We start from the raw sequence: 27697 nt of genomic DNA, 5'->3' as shown, positions 1-27697 counted from the left end.
TGTGGATAAGTTTTTTTCTTTTAACCATAAAAAGCCACATTATACGTAGATCATAATTGGTGTTCAATGAATGAATGTTGGATGGTTGTTGAACAAATGAACTAAACTTTAGCTATAGAACCAGCTAGACTTTCTCTGAATCTTAAATAAATAATAAAACCGGTGGAGAGATTTGGAAGCATCCCATTGTTTTTGCCTTATCATTCCTAACGCATCTATTCTAGACCACACCTGATGAGACAGTCAAAGGAGGAACTTGGCCTTTCATGTTCCCTTTGGCAGTGTCTCATTTGATCCTTCCAAACCCCAGGACCCCAGGACCATTATCTCATTTGATCCTTCCAGAATTCCTGTGAGGTAGGTAGAATGTAGACTTCTTTAGTTATAGTCAACTCAGTTTGGAGGTGGTTTTTTTTTTTTCCTAAATCAGAATGCCTTTAATTCTCCTAGGAAGTTTGTTAGATCTGGTACTATTGGCACAACACTTGGTGCCTTCAGCCTGATTGTAGTTTATGTTACCTAACATGTAATATAAGATTTAAGTGATTCTTTGTTAGCATAGCTTTATGTGTAATCATTGGTACTCTCATTCCCAGATCCTCTCTGGAAATCAACTCCAGCTATTGTATAGCTATTAGAGGGTGAAGGTAATTAACTTCCCTATGTTCCTTAAGGAGAATTTGTAGTGTGTTGTTATGATGATGTATCTTGTACTTCAGCATCAAACTTAGTACTTAATAAATATTTGTTGAAATAATGAATTTATAAACCGACTAGGCTCAGTACAAAAGCTGGCTGGAATCACTTGCCTCTGTTCTCCTTATATTACATTTAAACATTTTTATTATAGAAAATTTAAATTATATACAAAAATGGAGAAAACAGTACAGTGATCTAAACACACACACACAGAGGATTATTTTGAAACACATCCCAGACATCATATTTCATTTGTTAAGTATTTCCAAATACAGGCAGACCTCAGAAATATTGTGGGTTCAGTTCCAGACCACCACGATAAAGCAAATGTTGCAATAAAACTAGTCATGTGAATTTTTTGGTTTCCCAGTGTATATAAAAGTTATGTTTACACTATACTGTAGTCTGTTAAGTGTGCAATAGCATTGTCTAAAAAAATGTACATACCTTAATTTAAAAATACTTTATTACTAAAAAATGCTAACCATCATCTGAGCCTTCAGTGAGTTGTAGTAGTAACCTCAAAGATCACTGATCACAGATCACCATAACAAGCATAGTGATAATGAAAAAGTTTGAAATATTGCAAGAATTACCAAAATATAGCACGGAGACAGGAAGTGAGCAAATGCTGTTGGAAAAGTGGCACCAATAGACTTGCTCAATGCAGGGCTGCCACAAACCTTCAATTTGTAAAACACACAGTATCTGTGAAGCGCAATGAAGCAAATTGCAATAAAACGACATATGCCTGTATATCTTCAAAACCATGTGTTTTTTTCAATATGGTAAAATACATGTAAGATAAAACTTACCATCTTAAATCATTTTTTTCTTCCAGTTTTATCGAGATATAATTGACATACAGCACTGACATACAGTTTAAGGTGTACAGCATAATGATTTACTTATATACATCATGAAATGATTATCACAATAAGTTTAGTGAACATCTGTCATCTCATAAAGATACAAAATTAAAGAAATAGAAAAAAATTTTGATGAAAACTCTTAGGATTTGCTCTGTTAACAACTTTCATATGTAACATACAGTAGTGTTATTTATATTTATCATGTTATATATTACATCCCTAGTACTTATTTATCTTATAGCTGGAAGTTTGTACCTTTTGACTGCCTTCATTCAGTTCTCCCTCCCCCATTCCCCACCTTTGGTACCTACAAATCTGATCTCATTTTCTTAGAGTTTGTTTGTTTCTGCTAGTTGTTACACAACATAGTGATTCAATATTTCTATCCATTTCAAAATGATCACCACATAAGTCTAGTTACAATCTGTCACCATACTAAGATATGACAATATAGTTATTGAATTTCCCACACTGTACATTTCATACCCATGATTCACTTATTTTGCAACTGGAAGTTTGTACTTAATCTCTTAGTCTCCCTCACCTATTTCTTTCCTCCCCTCACCCATTTATCTTAAGCATTTTAAAATGTACAGTTCAGTAATGGTAAGTATATTCACACTGTTGTGCAACCAGTCTCCAGTGTTTTTATTTTTTAATAAACTTTATTTTTTTAATAATTTTAGCTTTACAGGAAAGTTGCAAAGATAATAGAGTTCCTGTACCCCCTCACTCATTTTCCCCTAATGTTACCATCTTATGGTACATTCATCAAGACTAAGAAACCGACCTTGGTACACTCAGATTTCACCAGTTTTTCCACTAACATCCTTTTTCTGTTCCAGAATCCAATCCAGGATACTACATTATTGTGTTTAGTCTACCCTGAATTTTGAATTATTTACCTTTTAAATCTCCTAGAAAAGGCATATGGAAGGAGCATTTCTCTTTGCTGTTCTCCTACATTTCAAGCACATCTACCTCTATGTAGCACCAGCTTACGGTGTATATTTACTGCGATCTTACTGTTTCACTGCAAATAAACCAGGCAAGTTTTAGTGATCATTTTATTTTATTTTTGCTTTATTTTATTTTACCTTGACTTGGTGGCTTGCTTTGTGAGAGTTTTATGAGGCACAACGGGTATCTCTCAGCTATTGATCCTATAAACCCTTTACCCATTCTGATTTTTCTCTGCTCTTGCCACATCATAAAAATTGGTGTACTATCATGGGATACTTCTAGTTTGGGCATATTGTATAAGTTATGGCTTTCCATGCTCCTGGTTAACGATAATGTTCCTTTTCTGTAGATGGGTCCATCCGATGGAACAGCTTCAGTTTTCTCCGTCTTATTTCCCTGGGACTAATTGTTTTCCTAGTTTCTGCTCTTTCGTTGGGTCCTTTTCTAGCCTTGGTAAGTCTTTTATTTGTTATAAAGAATACATGTTTGTTGTTATTTAGAAAAAAATAATAAAGCCAGGAATATATAAAATAAGGAAAACTACTCCTTTTTTACTCCTTCCCACTATGATTCCCCAAAGATAGGATGTTATTCTTTCAGACATTTCTGTGCTTATGCAAATATGTATGTGCATATATTTGTATGTTTAACTATATGCCTCACACAGACACACACACTCACACAGAGTTGCTAATAATTAGTCACAGATTTCCATATTTGCTAATTTGCTTGTTTGCTGTACTTTATTTGTAACCTCAAAATCAGTACTCACGGTGCTTTCACAGTCATTCATTGACAGCAAACATTCTAAAGTGCCTAGAATGTTACAGATGTTCAACAGGTGTTTTTCTTTTTTCACTTCTTCCCTCATGCTGAATTCAACTAATTAGTTTTAATTTCTGCTAAAATTGGGAAACACTGCATCTCTCATCAAGCCTTCCCTGCCGTCCCCTTCTCTTTAGTAAACTTGGTAAAGCTGCAGTCTGTGTTCTCCTTTGCCCCTTATAAATTCTTCCATTATTATAGTATTGGACTGGTATTCAAAGTACTCTGATGTATCTTGTCCCACTTAACAGATGAGAAGGTTGGACAAAAAAGAGGTTCTGTGAACTGCTCAGGATCACACAACTACTTCCTTGTATAAAAACCGGAACTCAGACCTCATAACTTTCTACACGCTATGCCATAGACAGTACCCTAGTTCTCTTTTTGAATTTAGAAAATACTGATCACTGTTTAATCTCTTTTCAACAGAACCAACTGCCTCAAGTCTTTTCCCGACTCTTCCCTTTCAAGAGGGGCCTCTGCCACGCGTATTGGGCCCCAAACTTCTGGGCTTTGTACAGTGCTTTGGACAAAGTGCTGTCCGTCATCGGTATGGTAGCAAGCCTTCTTACTTTTTTTTTTCTTTGGCCGTGCTGTGCGGCTTGTGGGATCGTTCTTCCCCGACCAGGGATCGAACCTGGCCCCGGCAGTGAAAGCACCAAGTCCTAACCACTGGACCGCCGTGGAATTCCCTAAGCCTTCTTACTTAGACTATGAATATTGAAAGGACTAGTCACATTGACAAATAGAAAAACCTGTTTTGTGTTTTGAATGTGGCTGAGCTGTTTGTTCTCCAGCCCTCCGTTTCAGCTTTCAGAATGAACAGCAGAGTGGTTCTAGGGGCTGAGACTTCAGTGCAGGAAACAGACTGCACTCCTTATAAAAGCTCTTTGTGGCAGTGAGGTTGTTGCTCCTGTCCTTGGGAAAAAAATAAACTTTTTAGACATTTTTAAAAGGTAATTTTGGGACTTCCCTGGTGGCGCAGTGGTTGAGAGTCCGTCTGCCGATGCACGGGACACAGGTTCGTGCCCGGGTCCGGGAGGATCCCACATGCCGCGGAGCGGCTGGGCCCGTGAGCCATGGCCTCTGAGCCTGTGCGTCCGGAGCCTGTGCTCCGCGACAGGAAAAGGCCACAACAGTGAGAGGCCCGCGTACCGCAAAAAAAAAAAAGGTAATTTTACCTTAAGCAAAACGTTATTCAGTAGTTATAGCCTTAGTTTTAAACTTAAAAATGTGAAGAAGCAGGAAAGAAGAATGTGTAAGTTGTGACTCTGGGTATTGAACCAATAAGGAAAATGATGGCCATGCAGTTTAACATGAGATGAGAAGAAAGGGAAAACTTAGGCTATGCTTTTAAGTTTGAGGTGTGATGAAAAAGAATTTATAACCTTTAGATGGTTCTGAAAATAATTGTGTGGAACAACTCACAGTCTCTCATTTGTGAACACAGCCTAGCTTGATGGAAAATGGCAGGATCAAGAGAAGGATAGGTAAACTTTTCTGTAATGGGACAGACAAGTAAATATTTTACGCCACATAAGATTTTGTTTACAACCTTTAAAAACGTAAAAACCTGTGTGAGAAACAAATGCAACAATAAAGAAGTGCTAGGCTGTCAGTAGCAGGGGCTTTGGAACCAGACAGAACTGGGTTCGATTCTTCCACCTATTAGTTGTGTGACTTAGGCACATTACTCATCTCTCTGTGCCTCAGGGGGGCAAAAAGTAATGGCTACAAAGCCCTTGGCACATGGTAGATGCTTAATGCGTGGTAGCTGCTATTACCGTTTTGGCTGCGTACTTACAGGAAATCATAATTTGGTATTATTGCTCACCCACTGCGTCCGGCCTTGACGTACATGGCGTCTTATAAAGTAAGTTCTTAACGTTTCTAAAAGCTTTAAACAACCAGCATGATATGAGGTACAAGGGTCGCTTGCCTTATCTGAGTCAGGAAACCGCTGTACCTCACCGTGTATATCTGTCTCCTCAAGGAGGTCGTGAATGGAAAGTCAGTGGCAGGTTAGGCAACTCTGTTTCAGGCAGATAGTGATCAGCTTTAAGAGAGAATCAGCAGGCTGAAGGAAAAAGGGACAAGGTGAATGAACAGAAAATATTTTGGTAGTCTACACCTTTCCCACATTTCACTAATTTCAATGGCATTAGGCAGGGCCATTCAGGTGCTCAGACTGTCCCTGACTGTTCCGTTAGCTTTTGGGGGCTGGGACTTGCATCATTATCCTCAGACTTGGTTCATTTAGTAAGTATTTCTTGAACTCCTATGTGCTGGGGATAGAAATAAATTAATTGTCATTCCTGCCTTTAAGGAACCGAGTATAGTAGAGGAAATGAACATACATACAGATACAGTGCAGTGTGGTGAACAGAGACATGTATAACAGACCTTAGCCCACAAGAAAATCAGCTCTATTTCCTGAGTTAGGAGCTTTCTCAGATGAGTAAGTGAATTAGTGAGTAGGCCATTCTAAGCAAAGGCAGTAGTCTGTGCAAAAGGACACAGGTGTCAGTGGTATGTCGGCTCATTGTGGCCAAGCTGTATTTAACAAGGTGGAGTAGATGAGGCTGGAGAGGTGGGAGGGGGCTAGATCATGGAAGACACTATGTGCTATGCTTAGGAAGGTGGACTTTATCCCATAGGCAAGGAAGGATTCAAAGCTGGCCTGTGACATGGTAGACCTGTATTTTAGAAAGCTCGCTTCATTTTAGAGCTGTTCATGCTGCCCGCCAGCAAGGTTTCCTGTTCCAATACAGACAGCTGCAGTCTAAACTAGAGGTATTTTAGGTAGAATGGTGCAGGACCGAGTTAATGAAATCTTGACCTTGAAACAGTCTTAAGATTTAGTAGATTTATTTTTTTCCTCAAGGAATTGATTGGTAAAATATGGTGTGCCATTAATCAAAACAAAACAAAATAAAATGTCTTTTTACTCTGTAGGTTTAGAACTGAAATTTCTTGACCCCAGCAAGATTCCCAAGGCCTCAATGACAAGTGGTTTAGTTCAGCAGTTCCAACACACAGTCCTTCCCTCAGTGACACCCTTGGCCACCCTTATCTGCACTCTGATTGCCATATTGGTAAGAATTCACACGTGGTCCTCATTTCTTGAGTTTTCTCTGCTTTTCTTTTGTGTGGCTGGTTGAATTTTAACTTTCAAGTTTTCCCAACTGTAGGATAAATTCCATGGCTGTAATCCTGCTGCAGATTGAGGCCTTTCCTATTCTTAGGGTAACTTTGAACACTGTAAGGAAGGATTACTAGTAAAACCTCTATGAGAGAGGTTCTCACCAGAAGCTAATAGACCATCTGTTCACCGTCAGATGAGGAAGAAAGAAAAGCCCAGGGGAGGGAACTTGGACCACACCGTGGAGAAAGAGGACAATGTAGTAGGGACATCAGGTTTTTGTTTTCATACATGGCTAACTGATAAAAACTCTAAATTTGTCTGTACTGCATGGATATTTTGTGACGATGATAATGAATTGAGAGAGTCAATGAATTGAGGCTGTCTGAGCATCAGATAAGAATCTTATATGAATCAGATTCTGTTATAGGCATCATTCATAGCTGTTTTTATTTGTTAGTGATCATGATGCCCTCAATTTCGTGATACAATTTTAGTAAAATTCAGGATAAATAACTTAATCATATCTAATTACACTCAGTTTTAATTTTGGTTTCTAAACAATCAAATCTACTCACAAGACACCTGACCCCACTTAACTACGTGGCAGTACTGGTAGGTAGTTAAGCTCTGTTGGCCTACTTATCCACATGTTCTGAATTTAAAACTTTTTTCCTAAAACTTCAGCCTTGTAAGCTGCATATGGAAGGCCATGGTTTTGTTGTAAATTACACTCCAGCCCACAAAGTTAGGTGTTTGTTTATTAATATGCTAAGATCTAATTTATTATTAGCTCCACAATATCGATGAACTTTTGTAGTTTGACCTAATATGTTCAGTGACTATTAATTAACTAATTATGAAGGTGTAGTTAGGAGTTATACTGGATATCCTAGAACTTAATTATCATTTCATATTAATTTTGACGAATAGAATTAATTTTAATGTGTTCAATATATATTTCCAAATGCCTTTTTTTTTCCTGAGTAGTTGTTTTTATGTTAACTTTTGGTGGACTGTTCACAAAGCGAATTATCCCAGTTTGATGGAGAATAGTCTTAAGAGCTACTGTTTTTCAGAGATGATATAAATTATATTCACCTGAACAATGTTTCAGTAAAGCCTATTTTAAATGATACTGAAGTTTTATCTTTGCCTATTGTTTCTAGCCCTCTATTTTCTGTCTTTGGTTTAAACCTCAAGGGCCCAGAGGCTTTCTCCGATGTCTAATTCTTTGTGCCTTGAGCTCCTTCATGTTTGGGTGGCACGTCCATGAAAAAGCCATACTCCTTGCAGTTCTCCCAATGAGGTAAGCAGATAGCTCAGTCAGTCAACATTTCTGGCATATTTCACAGTGATCCTATTGTCTTCCATTTGATCTGTCGCTTCTTGACATGTTCAGTGGGATGGGCAAAGGCAAAGACACGTGGGAACAGATTTATACCAGGACAGAATGGGGATGTTTAACTTGGGATCCTGGTACCTGTGAGGGTTCTAAGGTATGCAAAACTGCCTGTATTGTTCCTGCATTTTTTGGTAAGGGGTACCGTAGTGATTAAGCGCCATGATACCAGGCTGTTACTTCTGGCTATTGAATAGCAGCATAGTATGGAAAAAGCATGGACTTTGGTGTCAATCACACCTGTGAAAATAAGGTCCCACAGTTCCTTGTTAAGTGTTGTTAGTCAAAGTAAGGATTGAGTCCATTATGGAATAGTACCTAACACGTACAGCACTTCAGAGTTTTCAGAACTGCTTTTGTTGTTAGTTGGTTTTTTGGGGGCGGGGGTTGTTGTTTTGTTTTGTTTTGCATTCTTTCTTTTGAGCCTCACAACAACCTTTAAGATAATTAGTATAAATGGATATCATCCCCTGTCTTCACATCTGCAGAAACTGGGTCTCAAAGTTTAAGTGACTTATCCAAAGTCACACAGCTAGCAAATAGCAGGGTTAGGACTTAAACCTGAATCTTATCATGCTGAATCTTAAGATCTTTTCACTGTGTCATGCTAAAAAAAAAAAGAGGCATTTTAAATGCAGTTGTGTCCATTTTATATACAACTGAAACCCAATTAGATAGATGGTAATAGAATTAGCCTTTTTCTTAAGATTTTTCTTAAATCCTGAGAGAAATCATTTAAGCTCTGAAAGGACATTAATCAAATTTGTCAGATGAGTATATGGCTTGTCTGGGTTCATTTAGCAACTTGGAGTTTCCAAATTAAAAAATAGAGAAAAACTTCTAATGTCTTTAGTTAGAATTCTTATTAAACACCAGCAGGTATGTCCAAGAGAAGGACTATAGGGTTGGAAATAAAACTCCAAGTCCTGTTTCTCTAGCTGCCACCACTAGGCAGCTCCCAATCCCACAATATTCCTTTCTTTGAGGAGGCAGTTACTCAGAGAGGCAAGATTCTTTTTTGAATGTTCCATGACTCAGTGTGATGCATTCTTCTTTGTATTGCTTAAAGTTTCCCACTGAAAAAATTAATATTCTCAACTGAATTGGACTTGTAGCAAAGATCAGTATGTTATTTTATGCATAAGCCAGTTCTAGAAATAATATTAGATGCAGGTTATCCCAGCTATTTGCAAGTATAAGCTTCATTTGATGTTTTAAGGAATTATTATAAGAATTTTTATTTTTAGCCTCTTGTCTGTGGGAAAAGCAGGAGATGCTTCAATTTTTCTGATTCTGACCACAACAGGACATTATTCCCTCTTCCCTCTGCTCTTCACTGCACCAGGTAAATAGCTTCTTTTAAGAGAGATCTATTTAATTGCCGTGCCTTTTCATCAGAGCCTACTGTCTGATCAATACTATCTGATTTAAACAACCTTAAAATCTCTTAGAAAGAGAGAGCTCATCCATTCTTTTAAATAAAACCTCCAACATGTCCCTAATTCTCAGTATCTTTACATGTCACAAAAATGTACAGTTAAGCTCCGAAAGCGTTCCTAGCACTATATAGCTGTGTCATTGTGATTATATTCCCTTAAGTACCATAAACCTTTCTCTTACCAACTTAATTATCATATGTACTTTTTTATTCTTTTAACAGAACTTCCCATTAAAATCTTACTCATGTTACTGTTTACCATCTATAGTATTTCCTCACTGAAGACTCTATTCAGGTAAGCTAAAAAAAATGCATTTAAAATTATATTTACTCTTGTGAAATGTTTACTCCTAAATGATTGATAAGCCTTTTAAATTTTATTTTTTAAGTTTAAATAGTAACATCACAACATTACAAAATATCAGCAGATAGCAGGAGAAATTACCCATATTCCATCACTCTCACATGGCAACATAGGTCATAGCTTTAGTTTGGGGGAATATTTGAGGAGGGACTACCCAGCTTAAATTAAAACTTCATATGAAAACTAAAAAATGGAATGTAAGATATGCATTATGAGTAAAACCACATAAATACAGATGCTTAAAACCAAAAGATATGTAAAAAATTCTTACATATCTTAGAATTATGGGTGGAATTTTTTTCTTTTCTAAACTTAATGTTACCTATATAATTTTTTAAAGCTTGCTTATGGATTATATCTGATTGTGTTCATGAAACCTCAAATGCTTAATTATATGAAAACTCAGTTATAACCATATGACTCAGCAATTCCACTCTTAGGTATATATCCAAAAGAACTGAAAATAGGGACTCAAACAGATACTTATACATCAGTGTTCATTGCAGTTTTATTCACAATAGCCAAAAGGTAGAAATAGCCCAAATGTCCATCAGCAAATGAATGGATAAACAAAATAGTATATATACATATAATGGAATATTAGTCATCCAGAAAGAGAAATGAAGCTCTGATATATACTACGACATGGATGAACCTTGAAAACTTAGGGTAAGTGTAATAAGCCAGACACAAAAAGGACAAATACTGTATGATTTCATTTATATGAAATATCTAGACGAGGCAAATTCATAGAGACAGAAGGTAAATTAGTAGGTATGGGGACCGGCGAGAGCAATGGTGGTGCTGGATAGGAAGTTATTATTGCTTAATGTTTCCAGAGATTCTTTTTTGGGGTGTTGAAATGTTTTGAAAGTGGATATTGACACAACATTGTCTATATACTTAATACTACTTAATTATATACTTAAAAATGGTTAAAATACCAAATTTTATATTATTTTACCAAAACAAAAAATTATGCATTGTTTACCGTATTCTTATTCCAATATCACACTATCCAGCCCCCTTTCCTCTTCCAAATGCATAGCTAATTCTCTCTCAGCAACTTCAGCTAAGTGACAACATAGACGATGGTTGGGTAAATTTGGATTGTTGAGTTAATGTAATGATATATCTTTATCATTTTTTTAAAATGTGAAATTTTATTCATTCATTTGACTCTAGCTTTATCTGTACTTCACATCACGACAGTGCAGGTGAGAAGCTTTAGCTGAGAAATGTTTGCAAAAGCAGAATGACTCATCTAAAATCAGACTCCTCTCATTTTTTCTTCAGAAAAGAAAAACCTCTTTTTAATTGGCTGGAAACTTTCTACCTCCTTGGCCTGGGGCCTCTGGAAGTCTTCTGTGAATTTGTATTCCCTTTCACCTCTTGGAAGCTGAAGTACCCCTTTATCCCTTTGTTACTGACCTCAGTGTATTGTGCAGTGGGCATCACATATGCTTGGTTCAAACTGTATGTTTCAGTATTGACTGACCCTCCTGTTGGCAAGACAAAGAAGCAATGAATAAAGGAACTGCTTGGATGTATTCCAAGCAATTATTTCATGGGAAATTAATCAGAACTTGAAGAAAGTTGCTGGTGGCATGAGCCATTCATTTCAGTAAATCTGTTTGAGGACCATTCTTCTAAACTTGGCCTTGCCCAGCTTAGCAACCTGATTGTCACCATGGTGAGAAGCCACTTGTCCTCCATAAGCAGTGAAACGCATCTGAAACAAATCTCGCCTTCCCCTATTAAAGTTGTCTGAGATCATTGAGGCTGCTTTGCTTGCTCTAGGCAAGGAGGGAGTCTGATCAACAGCATGATTATCTGTAGCCTATGATGACCATTGTCACGGTATAAAGCATAATTAGAATTATATGCTAAGGGAAATATAAATAAAATACCATTTTGTATTTCTGCACAAAAAATTTTTGGATCATTTCCAGCTCCTACATTTTCCTGTTGGCATGCATACAAGCAAGTGGTGTGCACTGTCCCCATTCTGTACACCTTGTTCCAGGAGATTTTTTTTTTCATTGAAATTATACATTGACAATACTCACAAAGCCAGGGAGAATATTTAATGAACTGTTTGGCCTGTCAGCAGACACTATAAACCACATCTACTCTTACATTAGTTAAGGACATCTTGTACAGTTCATTTATTCTAAAAGCAAGTACTGCAATTTTGATAAGGCTACTCCTTCTCAAACTTTCCTCATGTGAAAAGACTTAAGGGTGTTTTGCAGCCCAGTCTTGTCCTCCCCCTACCTTGAGAGTACTTCATACACTTTATCCAAGACCCCCGTTTGCCTAATACCTGCTGCACATTCAAATTCAACCAACATTTATCTAGCTGACACTAGGAACTTTCACACGTTTTATTTACCCATTGTCCCCTAAGAAGATCAGAGAGAGTCCAAGGTCAATAGAATCCTGGGATGCTAATCCAGCTATCCCATCTCTTAAATTCACTCTATTTTCCCAGACTTCTTTTGAGTCTCATTCAAAGATAAAGATGGGGATTTTTGCCAAAGGGGGAGGGAAGTACAGCCCCTCTAGCCTGTTTTCCTCACCACAGTCGCCCTTGCACCCTATACTCCCGCTGTCCCAACAACTTAGATTTCCCAGTGTGCCATGCTATTTCGTACTCTGCTTCCTTTCATTTTTGCCAGTTCCTTTCTTTCCTCTCTCTACTGACTTTTCTACCCTATCATCTGATTGTCTGAACTTCTTCAAGATTCAACTTCACTGCTACCGTATCTATAAATATAAATGTAATACAGTGTAATGATTAAGAATAGGGGCCTTGGGACTTCCCTGGTGGTTCAGTGGTTAAGACTCTGTGCTCCCAGTGCAGGGGACCTGGGTTTGATCCCTGGTCAGGGAACTAGATCCCACATGCCACAACTAAGAGTTTGCCTGCTGCAACTAAGATTCCACATGCTGCAACTAAAGATCCCGCATGCCACAAGGAAGATCCCATGTGCCGCAACAAAGACCTAATGCAGCCAAATAAATAAAATAAATATTAAAAAAAAAAAAGAGTAGGGGCCCTGCGGGAATTCCCTGGCACACACACACACACACACACACACACACACACAAAAGAGTAGGGTCCCTGAAATCACACAGCCTGATTTTAGATCTTGCCTCCATGATTTTTTTTTATCTGTAGTCAAGTTATTTAACCATCCGTTGCCTCAATGTCCTCATTTCTAAAATCACAAAAAATTTAGAACCCTGCTTAGCACATATTACATGTTCAATAAATATCATTTAAGGGAATTCCCTGGCGGCCCCGTGGTTATGACTCTGCACTTTCACTGCTGAGGGCCCAGGTTCAATCCCTGGTCGGGGAACTAAGATCCCACAAGCTGTGCAGTGCGGCCAATAAATAAATATCTGATATTTTAACGAGTCCTTTCCCTCTACCTTCTCTCCCCCTCCCCCAGAATTGAGTACCCCACCATGTGCTCCCAGGCCAGGGGTCTACTTCTACTATTAACGGCTGTAATAATTGTTTATCTGTTTTCCTTAGGAGACTTTAACAATTTGACAGCGGAGACCATACTTGTCTTGATAGTCCCAGTTTTTGGCACAGTTGAATGAATGAAAAACACCACACAGGCCATGATTAAAATCTAAATGTTTAGTAGCACCAGCAGTAACACAAGGCACCCAATGTAGTTCCTCATATCTTTGCCAATTGGTATGCAAACAAACAAAAAAAGATGAATTTGGATGCCTCTCAACAAGGCCAAATTTAATTATGCTTTGAAGGTTGTTACTGTCAAAGTGATGTGATGTCAGAACTGGAAGAGCTCATCTGGTGCGGAGGTTTCCAAAATGTTCTGCAGGGCCTTGGAGGTTCTTGAGAGCTGCCTCAGAGGCTCTGGGCCCTGAAGCATCTTCAACCAAAGCAAATATGCTTTGATCTATTATATATTAGGCATCATGTAAGTTTTTGTTTGACTTAAGGATTCAAACTCTAAATATAGTCTTTAAAGCAATTCAACCCCTTATATTACCAGGAGGGCAATGGCTCCAGAGACTGAGGAAAAGCTTGTTGACGCCAACACAGACTTCCTCCCTAGTATTCATGTATTTAAACTTTGCAAAAACATGAGTGGTTTTCAACAGTAAATTCCTAGGTTTCAGCAGTTAACTAAATAAATGAAAGTGCCATTTCAAAATGCTTTGAAATCTAGAATTAAGTCAAGAACAAGCAAAGGTTACTATCAAAATTTAAACAAGATGTATAAGAAACCCATTTTTTACCTGCTTTTAATTTATTTGCAATGTACCCAAATTTAACAAGACGAAGAAAAAGAAAAGTGGGAGGAACTTGGTATTCTTGGTCACCGTATCTTTCCCTGGGTTGAGGGGACAGAGCCAGAACTGGGAGGGAACTATGGAAGATGCACTCTTTACAGCCCAACACTGTCATAGTTTTCCTTGTTAATGATTTCCACCTAGAAACTATTCTTTGTGGAGGAAGCACTTCAGTGAAAGAGAGAATTGCCCCCTATGTATAGTCCATGCAGCTTGTTTGCAGTTAATGGGAGAAAAAAAATTCTATTAAAATATAACCTTTGAAAAAGATGTTTTACTCTTAAGTAGTTTGATGAAATTGCTCTTCCAGTATGATCATGGTAAAAAAAAAAAATTATTTTGACCCATCTACCCCCTTTTTCGTGCTTCAAAGAAATGGGCTACTGGGACTTCCCCGGTGGTCCAGTGGTAAAGAATCCACCTTCCAGTGCAGGGTACGCAAGGTTCAATCCCTGGTCGGGGAACTAAGATCCCACATGCCGTGGGGCAACTAAGCCCGCATGCCACAACTATTGAGCTCATGTGCCTCAACTACCAAGCTCGAGCACCTCAACAAGAGAGCCAGCATGCCGCAAACTACAGAGCCCGTGCACCTGGTGCACCACAACTAGAGAGAAGCCCGTGTGCCTCAACGAAGTGCCCATGCACTGCAACTAAGACCTGATGCAGCCAAAAAAAAAAAAGAAATGGGCTACTGTGCTAATGGCAACTGAACTTAGAACAATTTTATAAACCTCAAAAACCTGAATCAATATAGCCGTTAGTTTCTCACAATAAAGTCCCATATTCAGCATCCCCACTTTATAGAAATGTCAATAAATGTACTAAAAAATTCTTTTTCAGTCTCAGGAGTGTTGACTGCAAGAAAAACACACAACATAGGAGTTGTTTTAGTTTTATTCAGGGACCTTACCAAGGACTATAGCCTAGGAAACGGCTTCTCAGTAACTGAGAGAACAGCTCTGAAGAGGTAGGGGGAGATTCAAGTATATATGTGACTTTTGGGCTAGGGAATACATACAGTCAAGTATACATCTTGGTAAAAGATTACTGCAAGTCACAAAGAACAGATAGCTCAGCTTAATGATTTTAGTGCTTTTCTATGTAAAGGAAGATTCAAGAATCAGGGTTCATTAAAATTCTTCCGATTGGAACCAAGATGGCGGAGTAGAAGGACGTGCTCTCACTCCCTCTCGCGAGAACACCAGGATCACAACTAGCTGGACAACCATTGACAGGAGGACACTGGAACTCACCAAAACAGATACCCCACGTCCAAGGACAGAGGAGAAGCCACAGTGAGATGGTACAAGGGGCGCAATCACAGTAAAATCAAGTCCCATAACTGCTGGGTGGGTGACTCACAGACTGGAGAACACTTATAACACAGAAGTTCACCTACTGGAGTGAAGGTTCTAAGCCCCACGTCAGGCTTCGCAACCTGGAAGTCTGGCAACGGGAGGAGGAATTCCTAGAGAATCAGACTTTGAAGGCTACTGGGATTTGATTGCAGGACTTCAACAGAACTGGGGGAAACGGAGACTCCACTTTTGGAGGGCACACACAAAGTAGTGTGTGCATCGGGACCCAGGGGAAGGAGCAGTGACCCAGGGGGAGACTGAACCAGACCTACCTGCTAGCATTGGAGGGTCTCCTGGGGTGACGGGGGGTGGCTGTGCTTCATCGTGGGGACAAGGACACTGGCAGCAGAAGTTCTGGGAAGTACTCCTTGGCGTGAGCCCTCCCAGAGTCCGCCTTTAGCCCCACCAAAGGCTCCGGTATTGGGTTGCCTCAGGCCAAACAAACAACAGGGATGGAACCCAGCCCCACCCATCAGCAGTCAAGCAGATTAAAGTTTTACTGAGCTCCGCCCACCAGAGCAACAGTCAGCTCCACCCACCACCAGTCCCTCCCATCAGGAAACTTGCACAAGCCTCTTAGACAGCCTCATCCACCAGAGGGCAGACAGCAGAAGCAAGAAGAACTACAATCCTGCAGCCAGTGGAACAAAAACCACATTCACAGAAAGATAGACAAGATGAAAAGGCAGAGGGCTATGTACCAGATGAAGGAACAAGATAAAACCCCAGAAAAACAACTAAATGGAGTGGAGATAGGCAACCTTCCAGAAAAAGAAATCAGAATAATTATAGTGAAGATGATCCAGGATCTCGGAAAAAGAATGGAGGCAAAGATCGAGAAGATGCAAGAAATGTTTAACAAAGACCTAGAAGAATTAAAGAACAAACAAACAGAGATGAACAATACAGTAACTGAAATGAAAAATATACTAGAAAGGGCTTCCCTGGTGGTGCAGTGGTTGAGAGTCCGCCTGCCGATGCAGGGGACACGGGTTCGTGCCCCGGTCTGCGAAGATCCCACATGCCGGGGAGCGGTTGGGCCCGTGAGCCATGGCCGCTGAGCCTGCGCGTCCGGAGCCTGTGCTCTGCAACGGGAGAAGCCACAACAGTGAGAGGCCTGAGTACCGCAAAAAAAAAAAAAAAGCCTAGAGATAAACCCACACACATATGGTCAACTAATCTATGAGAAAGGAGGCAAGGATATACAATGGAAAAAAGACAGTCTCTTCAATAAGTGGTGCTGGGAAAACTGGACAGCTACATGTAAAAGAACGAAATTAGAACACTCACTAACACCATACACAAAAATAAACTCAAAATGGATTAGAGACCTGAATGTAAGACTAGACACTATAAAACACTTAGAGGAAAACATAGGAAGAACACTCTTTGACATAAATCACAGCAAGATCTTTTTTGATCCACCTCCTAGAGTAATGGAAATAAAAACAAAAATAAATGGGACCTAATGAAGCTTCAAAGCTTTTGCACAGCAAAGGAAACCATAAACAAGATGAAAAGACAACCCTCAGAATGGGAGGAAATATTTGCAAACGAATCAACAGACAAAGGATTAATCTCCAAAATATATAAACAGCTCATGCAGCTCAATATTAAAAAAACAAACAACCCAATCCAAAAATGGCAGAAGACCTAAATAGACATTTCTCCAAAGAAGACATACAGATGGCCAAGAAGCACATGAAAAGCTGCTCAACATCACTAATTATTAGAGAAATGCAGATCAAAGCTACAGTGAGGTGTCACCTCACACCAGTTAGAATGGGCATCATCAGAAAATCCACAAACAACAAATGCTGGAGAAGGTGTGGAGAAAAGGGAACCCTCTTGCACTGCTGGTGGGAATGTAAATTGATACAGCCACTATGGATAAAAGTATGGAGGTTCCTTAAAGAACTAAAAATAGAATTACCATATGACTCAGCAATCCCACTACTGGGCATATACCCAGAGAAAACCATAATTCAAAAAGGCACATGCACCCCAATGTTCATTGCAGCACTATTTACAATAGCCAGGTCATGGAAACAACCTAAATGCCCATTGACAGACGAATGGATAAAGAAGATGTGGCACATATATACAATGGAATATCACTCAGCCATAAAAAGGAACGAAATTGGGTCATTTGTTTGACGTGGACGGATCTAGAGACTGTCATACAGAGTGAAGTAAGTCAGAAAGAGAAAAACAAATATTGTATATTAACGCATATATATGGAACCTAGAAAAATGGTACAGATGAACCAGTTTGCAGAGCAGAAATTGAGACACAGATGTAGAGAACAAACGTGTGGACACCAAGGGGGTAAAGCAGCTGGGGGGTGGGAGTGGTGGTGTGATGAATTGATTGGGATTGAAATGTATACAGTGATGTGTATAAAACTGATGACTAATAAGAACCTACTGTATAAAATATATATATATATATATATATAATTCAAACCATCCAAAAAAAACACAATTCTTCCTAAGATATACATCTAACTATAAGGGAACTGTTTGTCCGAAGCACAGAGCATCCTGTTGTCTTAATTTCCTCTGTCTGAAGCAGAGAGTGTACTGTCCATCAGTGACTGCAGCAGGTTAGTCCTTACAGAACTGGTCAATGAGCAACACTCCCTATTCTTCTTTGTTTAAAGGAGTCAGAAATAAAAACAGTATAGTATATATAGAAACAACTGTGAAAAGGACAGGACCCATAATATACCTATGTACAACATCATGGAATCCTAGAATCCTAGAGACTCTCAGAAGAGCATTCGAGGAGGATTTATTTTTTACAGTTTTCCTGAATGAATAGGTAGCTGATTAGGCAGTGTTGAGGTGTTCACCATCTCATAAAGCAGCCTCTCCTACATGTGCAGCTGTTTCTTAGGGCATTTAATGCTGAATTAATATTTTTCCTCTTCTTACTTTTACCAGTTGGTCTCTGGAACAATACATAATGAGGTTCTATTCCCATTTGTGACAGCCCTTCAAGTGATACACAAAGGGGAAGTCCCACATTGTGGTCCTTTCTGTTGAGAGCCTACTATATGTCAGGTACTATGCTAGGCATTATCTCTCTCTCTTTTTTTTTTTTTTTTTCCGGTACGCGGGCCTCTCACTGTTGTGGCCTCTCCAGTTGCGGAGCACAGGCTCGAGACGCGCAGGCTCAGCGGCCATGGCTCATGGGCCCAGCCGCTCCGCAGCATGTGGGATCTTCCCGGACCGGGGCACGAACCCGTGTCCCCTGCATCGACAGGTGGACTCTCAACCACTGCGCCACCAGGAAAGCCCCTTTTGTTATAATTTTAAAAGGAACACTGTGGTTAAAAAAAAAAAAGACTGTGCATATGTCATACTAGTATTTACGTAAGACAGATTCTCAGACGTAATTACTGGGTCAAAGACTGTGAACCTCTGAAACATTTGTTGCCTTCCAGGAAACTGTTCCAATATACGTTCCTTTGGAAAATCCTAACTTGAAATGTTACGGATCTGATATTGCTTTTTGTAGGCATAAAAGCCTCATCCTTTATTAACTGAAACTTAATTCTTCCACTTTGGAGATCAATACCTGATGCATATAGCTTCGCATTAACCTCTAGTTTAATCAGCATTCCTCTAGATAAAATGTTGAAGACATTTTAGCTCCTTATCAGGAAGGGCTGTCTAAACAGAGAGCTGTTCGAAGATCGGAGCTCCTCAGTCCTGGAGGCAGGTGAGCAGAGACTGGACAATTACTTGGCAGAATGTTATAGATTCCTTCTTTTTTTTCAGTCCTCAAATCTTTGGGAAACACCTCGTCCCTCAGCGACGTGCAAGGACCTGAAGACCCAGGCTGAATTTCGAGAGTTTAGCTAAGTGATCCAGTCCTGGGATTCTCCAAATTCTTTATGGCTGGCTGGACCTTAATTTTAGGCTCTGTGGAGGGTATGCCTGTGCGAATGAATGACAGGAAACGCAGGAAATGAAAACTAGCTTTTATTTTATTTCAATTAATTACGTTTCTTAAAACTATCCATCAAGCCCACTTGTGGGTTTTGGATACAAAGATAAATTCTTGCTGAAAGAACATTCTGGGGCGGGAAAAGGAGAGGCAATTGTGGGTGGGGGAGGTTGGGCGAAAAAAATCAGTATCTCCTAGTCTTCTTGCAGTATGGCTCGTTTCCTGTACTCCTCGACCCCCGCTACCAAGCCCTGACATCCCTTCCGTGGAGTTAGCGCCGGCCGGCAAGCGAGCAACGCCGGACACTTAGTAGCCCGGAACCTCGCGTGCGCGTTTCCGGCAGCAGCGTGCAAGGGGAAGGGTTTGGGCGCCGCACCGCCTCGCGCCATGCCCTTCAGCACCGCGCTCGGAGGTGAAAGCTTGTGGCTTGGGTCCCGGCCGTGGTCTTGGTGATTTTCTTTGTAGTTGGAGGTCAGAGGCCAGGCCTCAAGTGGGAACGGCCTCACCATGATGAACGGCCGGCCGGGCCGAGTGCCCTTACAGTTCCTGCCGAATGAGGCCCGGAGCCTGCCGCCGCCCAAGCTAACCGACGCGCGGCTCTTCTACGTCGGCTTCTTGGGTTACTGCTCCGGCCTGATTGATAACGCGATCCGGCGGCGGCCGGTGGCGTCGGCCGGTGAGGGCTGCGCGGGCGGGATGGTCTGGGAGGAGAGGGGGCCGTAGGGCTGAGGGCCGGCTCTGCCTTAGGCTGCCTGAGGTGCCTCCGCTTTTCCGGGCCTTTTCGCGTTAACAGGCCCCGCCTCGCCTCCCTCAGGTATCCGCGCCCCGTGAGCTTCTCAGAATCGGGCCGGCCAGAGTGTCATTTCAGGAAACTGAGATGCAGTGCAACCCACGACCTCGCAGTGAGTCTGTGAAGGACCCCGGACTGAACTGCCTGCTCCCCTCTCAGTTCGCGCTGTGGGGTGTGCAAAAATGAGCGATCAATCGATGCAATGCACTACTGACACTGCGTGCATTATAGCATTTAGTCTTCAGACACCTTGGGTGGTGAGGTGGGGGAGAGGTATTATCCATAATGGGGAAACAGAGCCTTAGATTAAAGCAGCTTGCCCAAGGTCCTAAGTAGCACAGTCTGTTTTTAAACTTCAGAGTTTAAAGAGAGTGCTGTTCAGAACCAGCACTTCTCAGATTTAATGTGCATACTGATAACTTGGGGATCTTGTTAAAATGCAGATGCTGGTTCATTAGATCTGGAGAGAGGCCTGATGGTCCCAATCTCCCAGACGCTGCTGGTCTGGGGACTTCACATTGAGTAGGAGGCTCTAAACCACTGGGCTCTATTTCCTAGTAGATCAGTGTTCACCTGTCTGAGACCAGCAGTGATAGTAAGTGACACAGTTAACTGTGCTAAAGTCTATGGCTTTCCAAAGGGAAGAGAGGGAAACTTTGTAAAAGGTGTGTTTGAATTTAGCTTTAGTATGTCAGATGGATACTTGGAGAGAGCCTTCCAGGCCCGTGGGAGGCTAGTGGGAGTGAATGGGGGCCAGTTGATGAGTGAGTGCCGAGTAGGGCGATAAGGCAACAAAGATTTAGGTGGATGGTGGCAATTTATTCTCTAGGCAGACGGGAACCTTACATGCTTTTGAAAGCTATCAGAGGAAGTTCAGTGATTGGACCTGTGTTAAAAGGTCAACTTTGTTAGGAACTGATTGGAGCCAGGGAGCCCAGCTAGGAAGAAGGCTAATACAATGGTCCAGGCAAGCAGGAATCACCTCACTTGTGCCTCTTTTGCCTTCTTCCAGCTGTATGTGTGCCTGGAGGTCGACTCCCAACCCACCAAATTTTGGCATTTCTAGTGCTCAAATAGAGTTGAGATCCTGTGTGCTTTGGACATGCCCCCACTCCACAGAAAGGAGTGATCTTTGTCCATTTCTGCCACTAGGAACTATGGGGTGTTCTCCCTTCTTATCACCACTCCACACTTGCCCACGCCTGTCACTTGGTGTAATGGAAGGAGCTCCATTTTGGAATTAAATGGCCTTGCTCCGCTGCTTCCCAGCCATGTCACCTTGGGCAAGTTACTTGGTCAGAGCTCAAGTTTCCTCATCTATAAAGTGAGAATAATTCATCTTTGCATATTTTTTTTTTGAGAATTAAGTGAGATTCTATAGGCAGATGCCTGGCACATGGAAGGTGCCTCACAGGTTTCCCTTTCCTTAGCTCTTGTTATGCAAACAGTTTACCATATATTTGTTCAGCCTTAACTGAGCTCTTTCTCTGTGCCAGGCAGTGTTGCACATTGGGTGTATGAGGGGAGGAATACTGTCCTGCCCTTGAGGAACTCCTAATTGTGTCAGGGAGACAAACAGATCTGGGTGTAGGTGTGACAGACAGGTATTTTGATAGAGGTGGGTGAGCAGAGAGTGCTTTGGGAGCATAAAGGAGGTTCAGATTAGAGGGATCCTGTTCCAGAGGAAGAAACGGTTGGCTGAGATTTGAAGTATGTATCACATAATCTCACCTCATTGTTGTCAAAGAATGTTTTGTGCCTTTTCTGGGAGACAGAAGAGCATAGTAGTTAAGAGCACAAGCTTTTGGATTTGACACCACCTCCTCCCTACTAGCCATTTGATTCTGGAGAAGTTACTTATCTCTGTGAGCTTTAGTTTCCTCATCTATGAAATAGGGATGGTGTCTACCTCTTTGTGTGGCTGTGAGAACTAGGTGAGATAATGGATGTAAAGCACTTAGCCCAGGCCTAGGGGTCAAAGTTCCTGAGTTCCCTGGGTTTCCCCTTAGTTGCTTTGGAAAATTCAGGTCTTGAGGACTTTATTGAAATAGTTTTCCTCAGTAGCATTTATTGAATGCATACTGTGTTTATCTAGTTCAATGTCTGGCATATAGTAATGTTCAATGAGTATTTATTGAATGAATGTGTAGATTACAAGGAAATATAAAACATTGTCCCAACCATCCAAAGATTTACAAACCAGATGGGCATATGTATTAAAAAGGTGAATTGTGGTACAACTTCATGCACATAGGAGGAGTGGGGAAGAGAAATACACAGTGGATTTTCCAACTATGGCCATGGAGAGTACTTGGCATTCTGTAGGTAGTTGGAATATTCTGTCAATGAAATCAAGTTGTGCAGATCTTTTTCAAGTTAGCAGAAAATATTAAATACAATTTTTTCTTAAGCTTTTCTCCCATCACCTGTTTTTAAACCCTTGTTTCTGGTTACCCCTTACCTGCCCTAAATTTAGAGTTAGTTGGTATCTAAGTGTAATCCACAAAATTAAATTTTTATTGATTTCTAGTTTAATATATCAGTAGTTTATGGCATTCTGCGAAGAGCATCATGGCTTTCAAGTTTAGGTTCACTGAGTAAAGGAAAGAAGGGGAAAATAATTGTGGGAGGGTTGTGTATGTGGTGAAACGGAGACCACTGCTGAAAGAGAAGAGGCTAGGGAAATGAGGACTTGAGAAGAGGCCAAGCCATGCCTTTAGGGCTAGGACACTGATATCATCTAAATCTTCTGTGAGGGATATGAGTAAGCACAGAGAGTCTGAGTCTTTGTGTAGTCCAGTGGCACATGGGAGAACCCAGCACATTTTGGTTTGCTGTATTACAGGTGGCCCATTAGGGGAAGCAGTGGCTCTTTGGGCTAAGGGAGAATGCAGAAGAGTCTGGGCCCTGTCCAGTCCCAGGTCATAGTGATACTTTGTATTTTTATTGTTTTACAATTTTTCCAAAACACTATAATAACTACTGTGAAAAAGATAGGTTAGGTATTATCTTTGTTTTAGAGGTAGTAAATTGATTTGCCCAAGGCCATTCATCCATTTATTATATATTAAGTGCTGTCTGTGTGCTGGTATACAAAGATGAATCAAACATTGACTTTGCCTGATAGTAGAGAGAGAAATAATTACTATAGCAATTTACATATTAATAGAGATGAGTTCATCCTTTTAACTCTAGGAAAGTTATAGGAAGGTTTCTTAGCAGAAGTGATGTCTGGGGCTTCCCTGGTGGCGCAGTGGTTGAGAGCCTGCCTGCCAGTGCAGGGGACACGGGTTCAAGCCCTGGTCTGGGAAGATCCCACATGCCACGGAGCAACTGGGCCCGTGAGCCACATTTACTGAGCCTGTGCGTCTGGAGCCTGTGCTCTGCAACAAGAGAGGCCGCGATAGTGAGAGGCCCGTGCACTGCGATGAAGAGAGGCCCCCACTTGCCGCAACTGGAGAAAGCCCTCGCACAGAAACAAAGACCCAACACAGCAATCAATCAATCAATATTAAAAAAAAAAAAAAAGTGATGTCTGAGTTGAATCTTGAAGGATCAGGAAGTTGCTGGACAGAGAGGTAATCAGTGCGTGGTATATAGAAGCATGAAGGAGCCTAGTTTATGTGAGGAATTAAAAGTAGTTCAGTATTGTTGGGCACAATGTGCATATCAGGGAGTGTCAGACGATGAAGGTGGAAGAGGCAGCTCATGAAAGGCCTGGGAGATCATATGCACGAGTTTAGGGTCCTGTTGACCATAATTGAAGAAGGGACTGACAGACTAGTTTGTGTTTTAGCAGAAATTCCTCTAATGACAGGGTAAAAGCTGGGATCAGTGTGGAGTAGAAAATGAGGTGGAAGGGAGACCAGTTAGTGTAAATGCGCACAGGTTCCCTGAAGTGAGGAAAGGAAATATTTATAAGGTAGGATTGACAGTGACGGGATGTAGGAGAAGAGGGTAGGAAAAAAGATAATTACTATGTTTATTACCCAGGACATGGATTCCTGGGTAAATGGTCTTATTCTCTGAATTAAGAAAAAGAGGTATGAATAGGAAGGAACTGAGTTTGTTTGGGGGTATTCAGGTAAACGTATCTGTCAAATATTTGGCTATATTTGTTGTTCAGCATGGGTGCCTGAGTTGGACGTTACTTATAGATTATAATAGATAAAACTATAGGAATAAAAAGTTCTCCAAAGGAACATCTATGGGATAAGAAGAGGGCTGGGAATAGAATTCTGAGGCATAGCTAGAAAACCTGCCCTTAGCCTTTTGCAAAAAAAAATTTTTGTATATAAAGTTTATACCTTTGCATCTCCCCTTCACATTTAAAATTTTGGCTTTCCTAGATCATGTGATCCTCTCTAGTCTTATAATAGGATGATTTTTTTAGTAGAATGATTTTATTTATTTATTATTTATTTATTTGGTGCTCCGCGTGGCATGCGGGATCTTAGTTCCCCAACCAGGGATCGAACCCATACCCCCTGCAGTGGAAGCGTAGAGTCTTAACCACTGGACCACCAGGGAAGTCCCAGTAGGATGATTTTTTAAAGATAGTTTTTGAATAAGTAATATATGCAAAATTACAAATTTTAGCAGGTACAAAAGAGAATTGAGATATATTTGTCGTACAGTGTACTGTTTTAGTAACCACTAGATATGCAAAAATAAATTGGTATATGGAGACAAACCAGATTGCTTTTAGACCATCTGTAGAGGACTTTACCTCTACTCGTCATCTTCTGAACATGTCCTGGAATACAAGCTAGTGTAGGTCTAAAGTTAACTTATTGAAAAAGAAAAACTTTTTTTTCTGTTTCAGTCTGCCATTCAAGTTTTTGTACTTATCCACCTTTTTCCTTGAAGAAACTTATAAAACCTGAATTTTAAAAATCTTGGGTTCTGTTGATAGTTATATTTGTAGACTTAATGTTGCTTTTCATAGTTGCCAGATATCCTGAGGAAGATGTCCCAAAGAATACCCATGTACAAAAGCCTTTTTTCTTAAAAGAATGTCAAAAGAAATAAATTATATATCTGAAACATGAAAAATGTGATTTTTAATACACGTGACTGATTTTCGCTTTCTTTGGGATTTGTTTCAATTTCAGGTTTGCATCGCCAGCTTCTATATGTTACTTCCTTTATTTTTGTCGGATATTATCTTTTAAAACGTCAAGACTGTATGTGTGCTCTGAGGGACCATGATATGTTTGCATATGAAAAGTCACATCCAGAGGATTTTCCTGAAAAAGGTATTTCAAGTTAATTGCAGAAAACTTCTTTCTTATAATATATCATTTTCCCTGGTTAATCTTATTTATGCCTATGGTTTCAGTGCCTTCTGTATTCTGTTGACTTCCACATCTTTGTCTATAGACCAGAATTCTCTTGAATTCATATATCCAGTTTCTGGCGGAGTACCTCTGTGTCCCTCAGACAGCAGACAACTCATGTCCCCTCTGCTTGCCCAGACCTTCTGTTCTTCTGTGTCCTGCTTCAGTGAATGGCACACTGTCCACCTAGGCTCTCCAGCCAGAAGCCTGGGAATCACCTTCAAGTCTGTGTCTTAGACTTCCCATTAGTCATCAAGTCTAACCGTTCTAATCCCTAAATAATTCTCAGCTCTGAACTCTCCTCTCTACCCTTGCCACTACCCTGGTTCAGGCCCTGGTAATCTCTTGTGTGGGCTCTTGCACTTGCCTCCAGCTTGCCTCTGCCTTTAGTCTTACCAGAAATCACATCTGTGTGGATAAATATGGATGTGCTTAAAATAGCTATCCATTGCCTTTTGGATAAAATCAAGACTCCCTAGGATGGCTTGTTTTCCCAGGCTGAGCTAATTACCTGGTAGAAACACTTAACTCATACCTCTTATCCACCCCTTATCACACACAGGCTGTGTTGTGTCCCTCACTGGACTGTAGCTTCATCTTTGTTTCTCCAGCCTCCAGCACAGAGCCTACACATAGTAGGCACTTAAATAATGGCTGGCCTGAACTACATAGAGCCCTGCCTCATCTCCTGCCCCATGAAATGCTGTCCTGAACCTGCCCTATATCGCTTTGTACATGCTATACCTCTTTAGTCCTCCTCTTGCCCCATTTCCACTCTGCGCACCCAACAAATTCCTGCTCAAGATTCATCATCTCAATGAAGCCTTCATCCAGCTATAGACAGGAATTTCCTTAGCATACTCTACTTATCTTTGTGCAGCTGTGAATATAACTGTAATACAGCTGTTTTCTTGTTCATATTTTATACAGATACACAATATAGATGTGTACATACGTGAATGAGTGTAGGAAATTTTTGAAATTTTGTAAATATATAGATTTTTAGATTTTCCTATTTATGTAAAAGTATAATATTAAGCATTTAAATTTCATCAGACTGAATGATGATGTGTAGGGTCCTATTTAGCTCTGAAATTGTATTACTCTAACATTTCCCTAGCCTTCAGTCACATATGTGATGTTTATGGTGGATCAGAAAGGCAACTTTTTTTTGCCAATGAAGAGCTCAAAGACTAATACAAAGCCATGAATAGTAGGTGTATCAGGGATGGGAAATACTCAGAACTGCTGGATGTTAGATCTGAAAAAGGAATCTTGGGAATATTGATTTCTAAGAGGGAGACCCAGTATTAGTTAGTCCTCAGTCCCAGACCTCTGGCTCTTTGCCTCCACATTTCCACTAGCTCCCTCTGGCAGTGAGTGTAGCCTCACGGGCTCATTCTCTCTGAGCAGCAGATTACTGGCAGGTGTGCCAAGAGCCTTCTGCAGGGACAGTGCAGTCATGGAGAGCTTGAACGCCTCAGCTCCTGGCCCCTCCCTATTCATTCCTTCTTTTACCCCTTCAGCTAGGATCCCCCTGGCAGCCCTTTGCCCCTCCAGATAACCATCTGGATGTCACCACAGATTCTTCCAAAGTTACTCTTCATTCAGTGGAACAAAATGCCTCAGTGATTGCCAAGCCATGGTTGAGGACTAGAAAATAAGGCAGTTCTTAAAAGAATATTAAGTGTTAATTTTTCTTTAGGAAATATGATTTTTTAAACACAATTTAAAAATCTTCTGTGATCTTTCTTTTTATAGATAAGAAAACTTACAGTAAAATTCTTGAAGAATTCTATCCAGTGCGTTGAAGTCTCCAAAATGCTTGCTCCGGTTTCACTGATACTGGTTTTTTTCTGAATTTTGTGGAACTGTTTCTGTGACATCTGAAGTTTATGTTAATCTATACATTAACACCTTGTGATTAAAATGGTCATCATAAGCACTCTGACTCCTTTTTGTCATAAGAAAAATAGTTCATCAGAGAATGGTCAGTCTCCATTTACCTAGTTTTAAGAAGCCATCTGGGAGATTTAAAAATGGGGTTCTAGTTCAGAGTTGGCAAACTATAGCCTGTGGGCCAAATCTGGCTCACTGCCAATACAATTTTACTGGACACAGCCAAGCTCATTTGTTTATCTGTTTATGGCTGCTTCCATGCTACTGCAGCAGAGTTGAGTGGTTGTGACAGAGACCTAATGGTCTG

At 40.5% G+C, this 27697-nt stretch overlaps 2 protein-coding genes across 6 annotated transcripts in view; both read left to right on the top strand.

Annotated features, from left to right (window-relative positions):
- Positions 1-11617, top strand: part of ALG8 (ALG8 alpha-1,3-glucosyltransferase) — a 28406-nt gene extending 16789 nt beyond the window's left edge. The window contains exons 1-9 of one of the 5 annotated variants that reach the window (XM_070046162.1): positions 486-647; positions 2493-2619; positions 2884-2987; positions 3789-3909; positions 6315-6454; positions 7671-7810; positions 9151-9248; positions 9564-9636; positions 11002-11617. In XM_070046162.1, coding sequence (XP_069902263.1) covers positions 2502-2619; positions 2884-2987; positions 3789-3909; positions 6315-6454; positions 7671-7810; positions 9151-9248; positions 9564-9636; positions 11002-11233 — 1026 coding nt within the window. In that variant the 5' untranslated portion in view covers positions 486-647; positions 2493-2501 and the 3' untranslated portion in view covers positions 11234-11617. Of the gene's footprint in view, positions 1-485; positions 648-2492; positions 2620-2883; positions 2988-3788; positions 3910-6314; positions 6455-7670; positions 7811-9150; positions 9249-9563; positions 9637-11001 lie in introns of those variants that run through there. The other 4 variants (XM_070046163.1, XM_030835966.2, XM_070046164.1 and 1 more) reach the window with 4 other exon arrangements.
- An 8087-nt stretch (positions 11618-19704) lies between these two features.
- On the top strand, positions 19705-27433 carry NDUFC2 (NADH:ubiquinone oxidoreductase subunit C2). The gene is made up of 3 exons (XM_030835967.3): positions 19705-20038; positions 25267-25410; positions 27253-27433. Exons 1-3 carry the CDS (start codon positions 19870-19872, stop codon positions 27300-27302), a joined length of 363 nt encoding a protein of 120 aa, XP_030691827.1. The 5' UTR covers positions 19705-19869; the 3' UTR covers positions 27303-27433.
- The last annotated feature ends 264 nt before the right edge of the window (positions 27434-27697 follow it).

The sequence above is a fragment of the Globicephala melas genome, chromosome 8, assembly GCF_963455315.2.
Source record: "Globicephala melas chromosome 8, mGloMel1.2, whole genome shotgun sequence".
NCBI classification, from domain to species: domain Eukaryota; kingdom Metazoa; phylum Chordata; class Mammalia; order Artiodactyla; family Delphinidae; genus Globicephala; species Globicephala melas.
The sequence above is the reverse complement of the archived record's forward strand: the minus strand, read 5'-3'. Positions and strand labels throughout refer to the sequence as shown.

Coding starts and splice junctions, on each gene's coding strand:
- NDUFC2 (XM_030835967.3), top strand. CDS start 19,870: ATGATGAACGGCCGGCCGGGCCGAGTGCCCTTACAGTTCCTGCCGAAT. Junction 20,039..25,266: donor GCGGCCGGTGGCGTCGGCCG/GTGAGGGCTGCG, acceptor TTTCAATTTCAG/GTTTGCATCGCCAGCTTCTA. Junction 25,411..27,252: donor AGAGGATTTTCCTGAAAAAG/GTATTTCAAGTT, acceptor TTCTTTTTATAG/ATAAGAAAACTTACAGTAAA.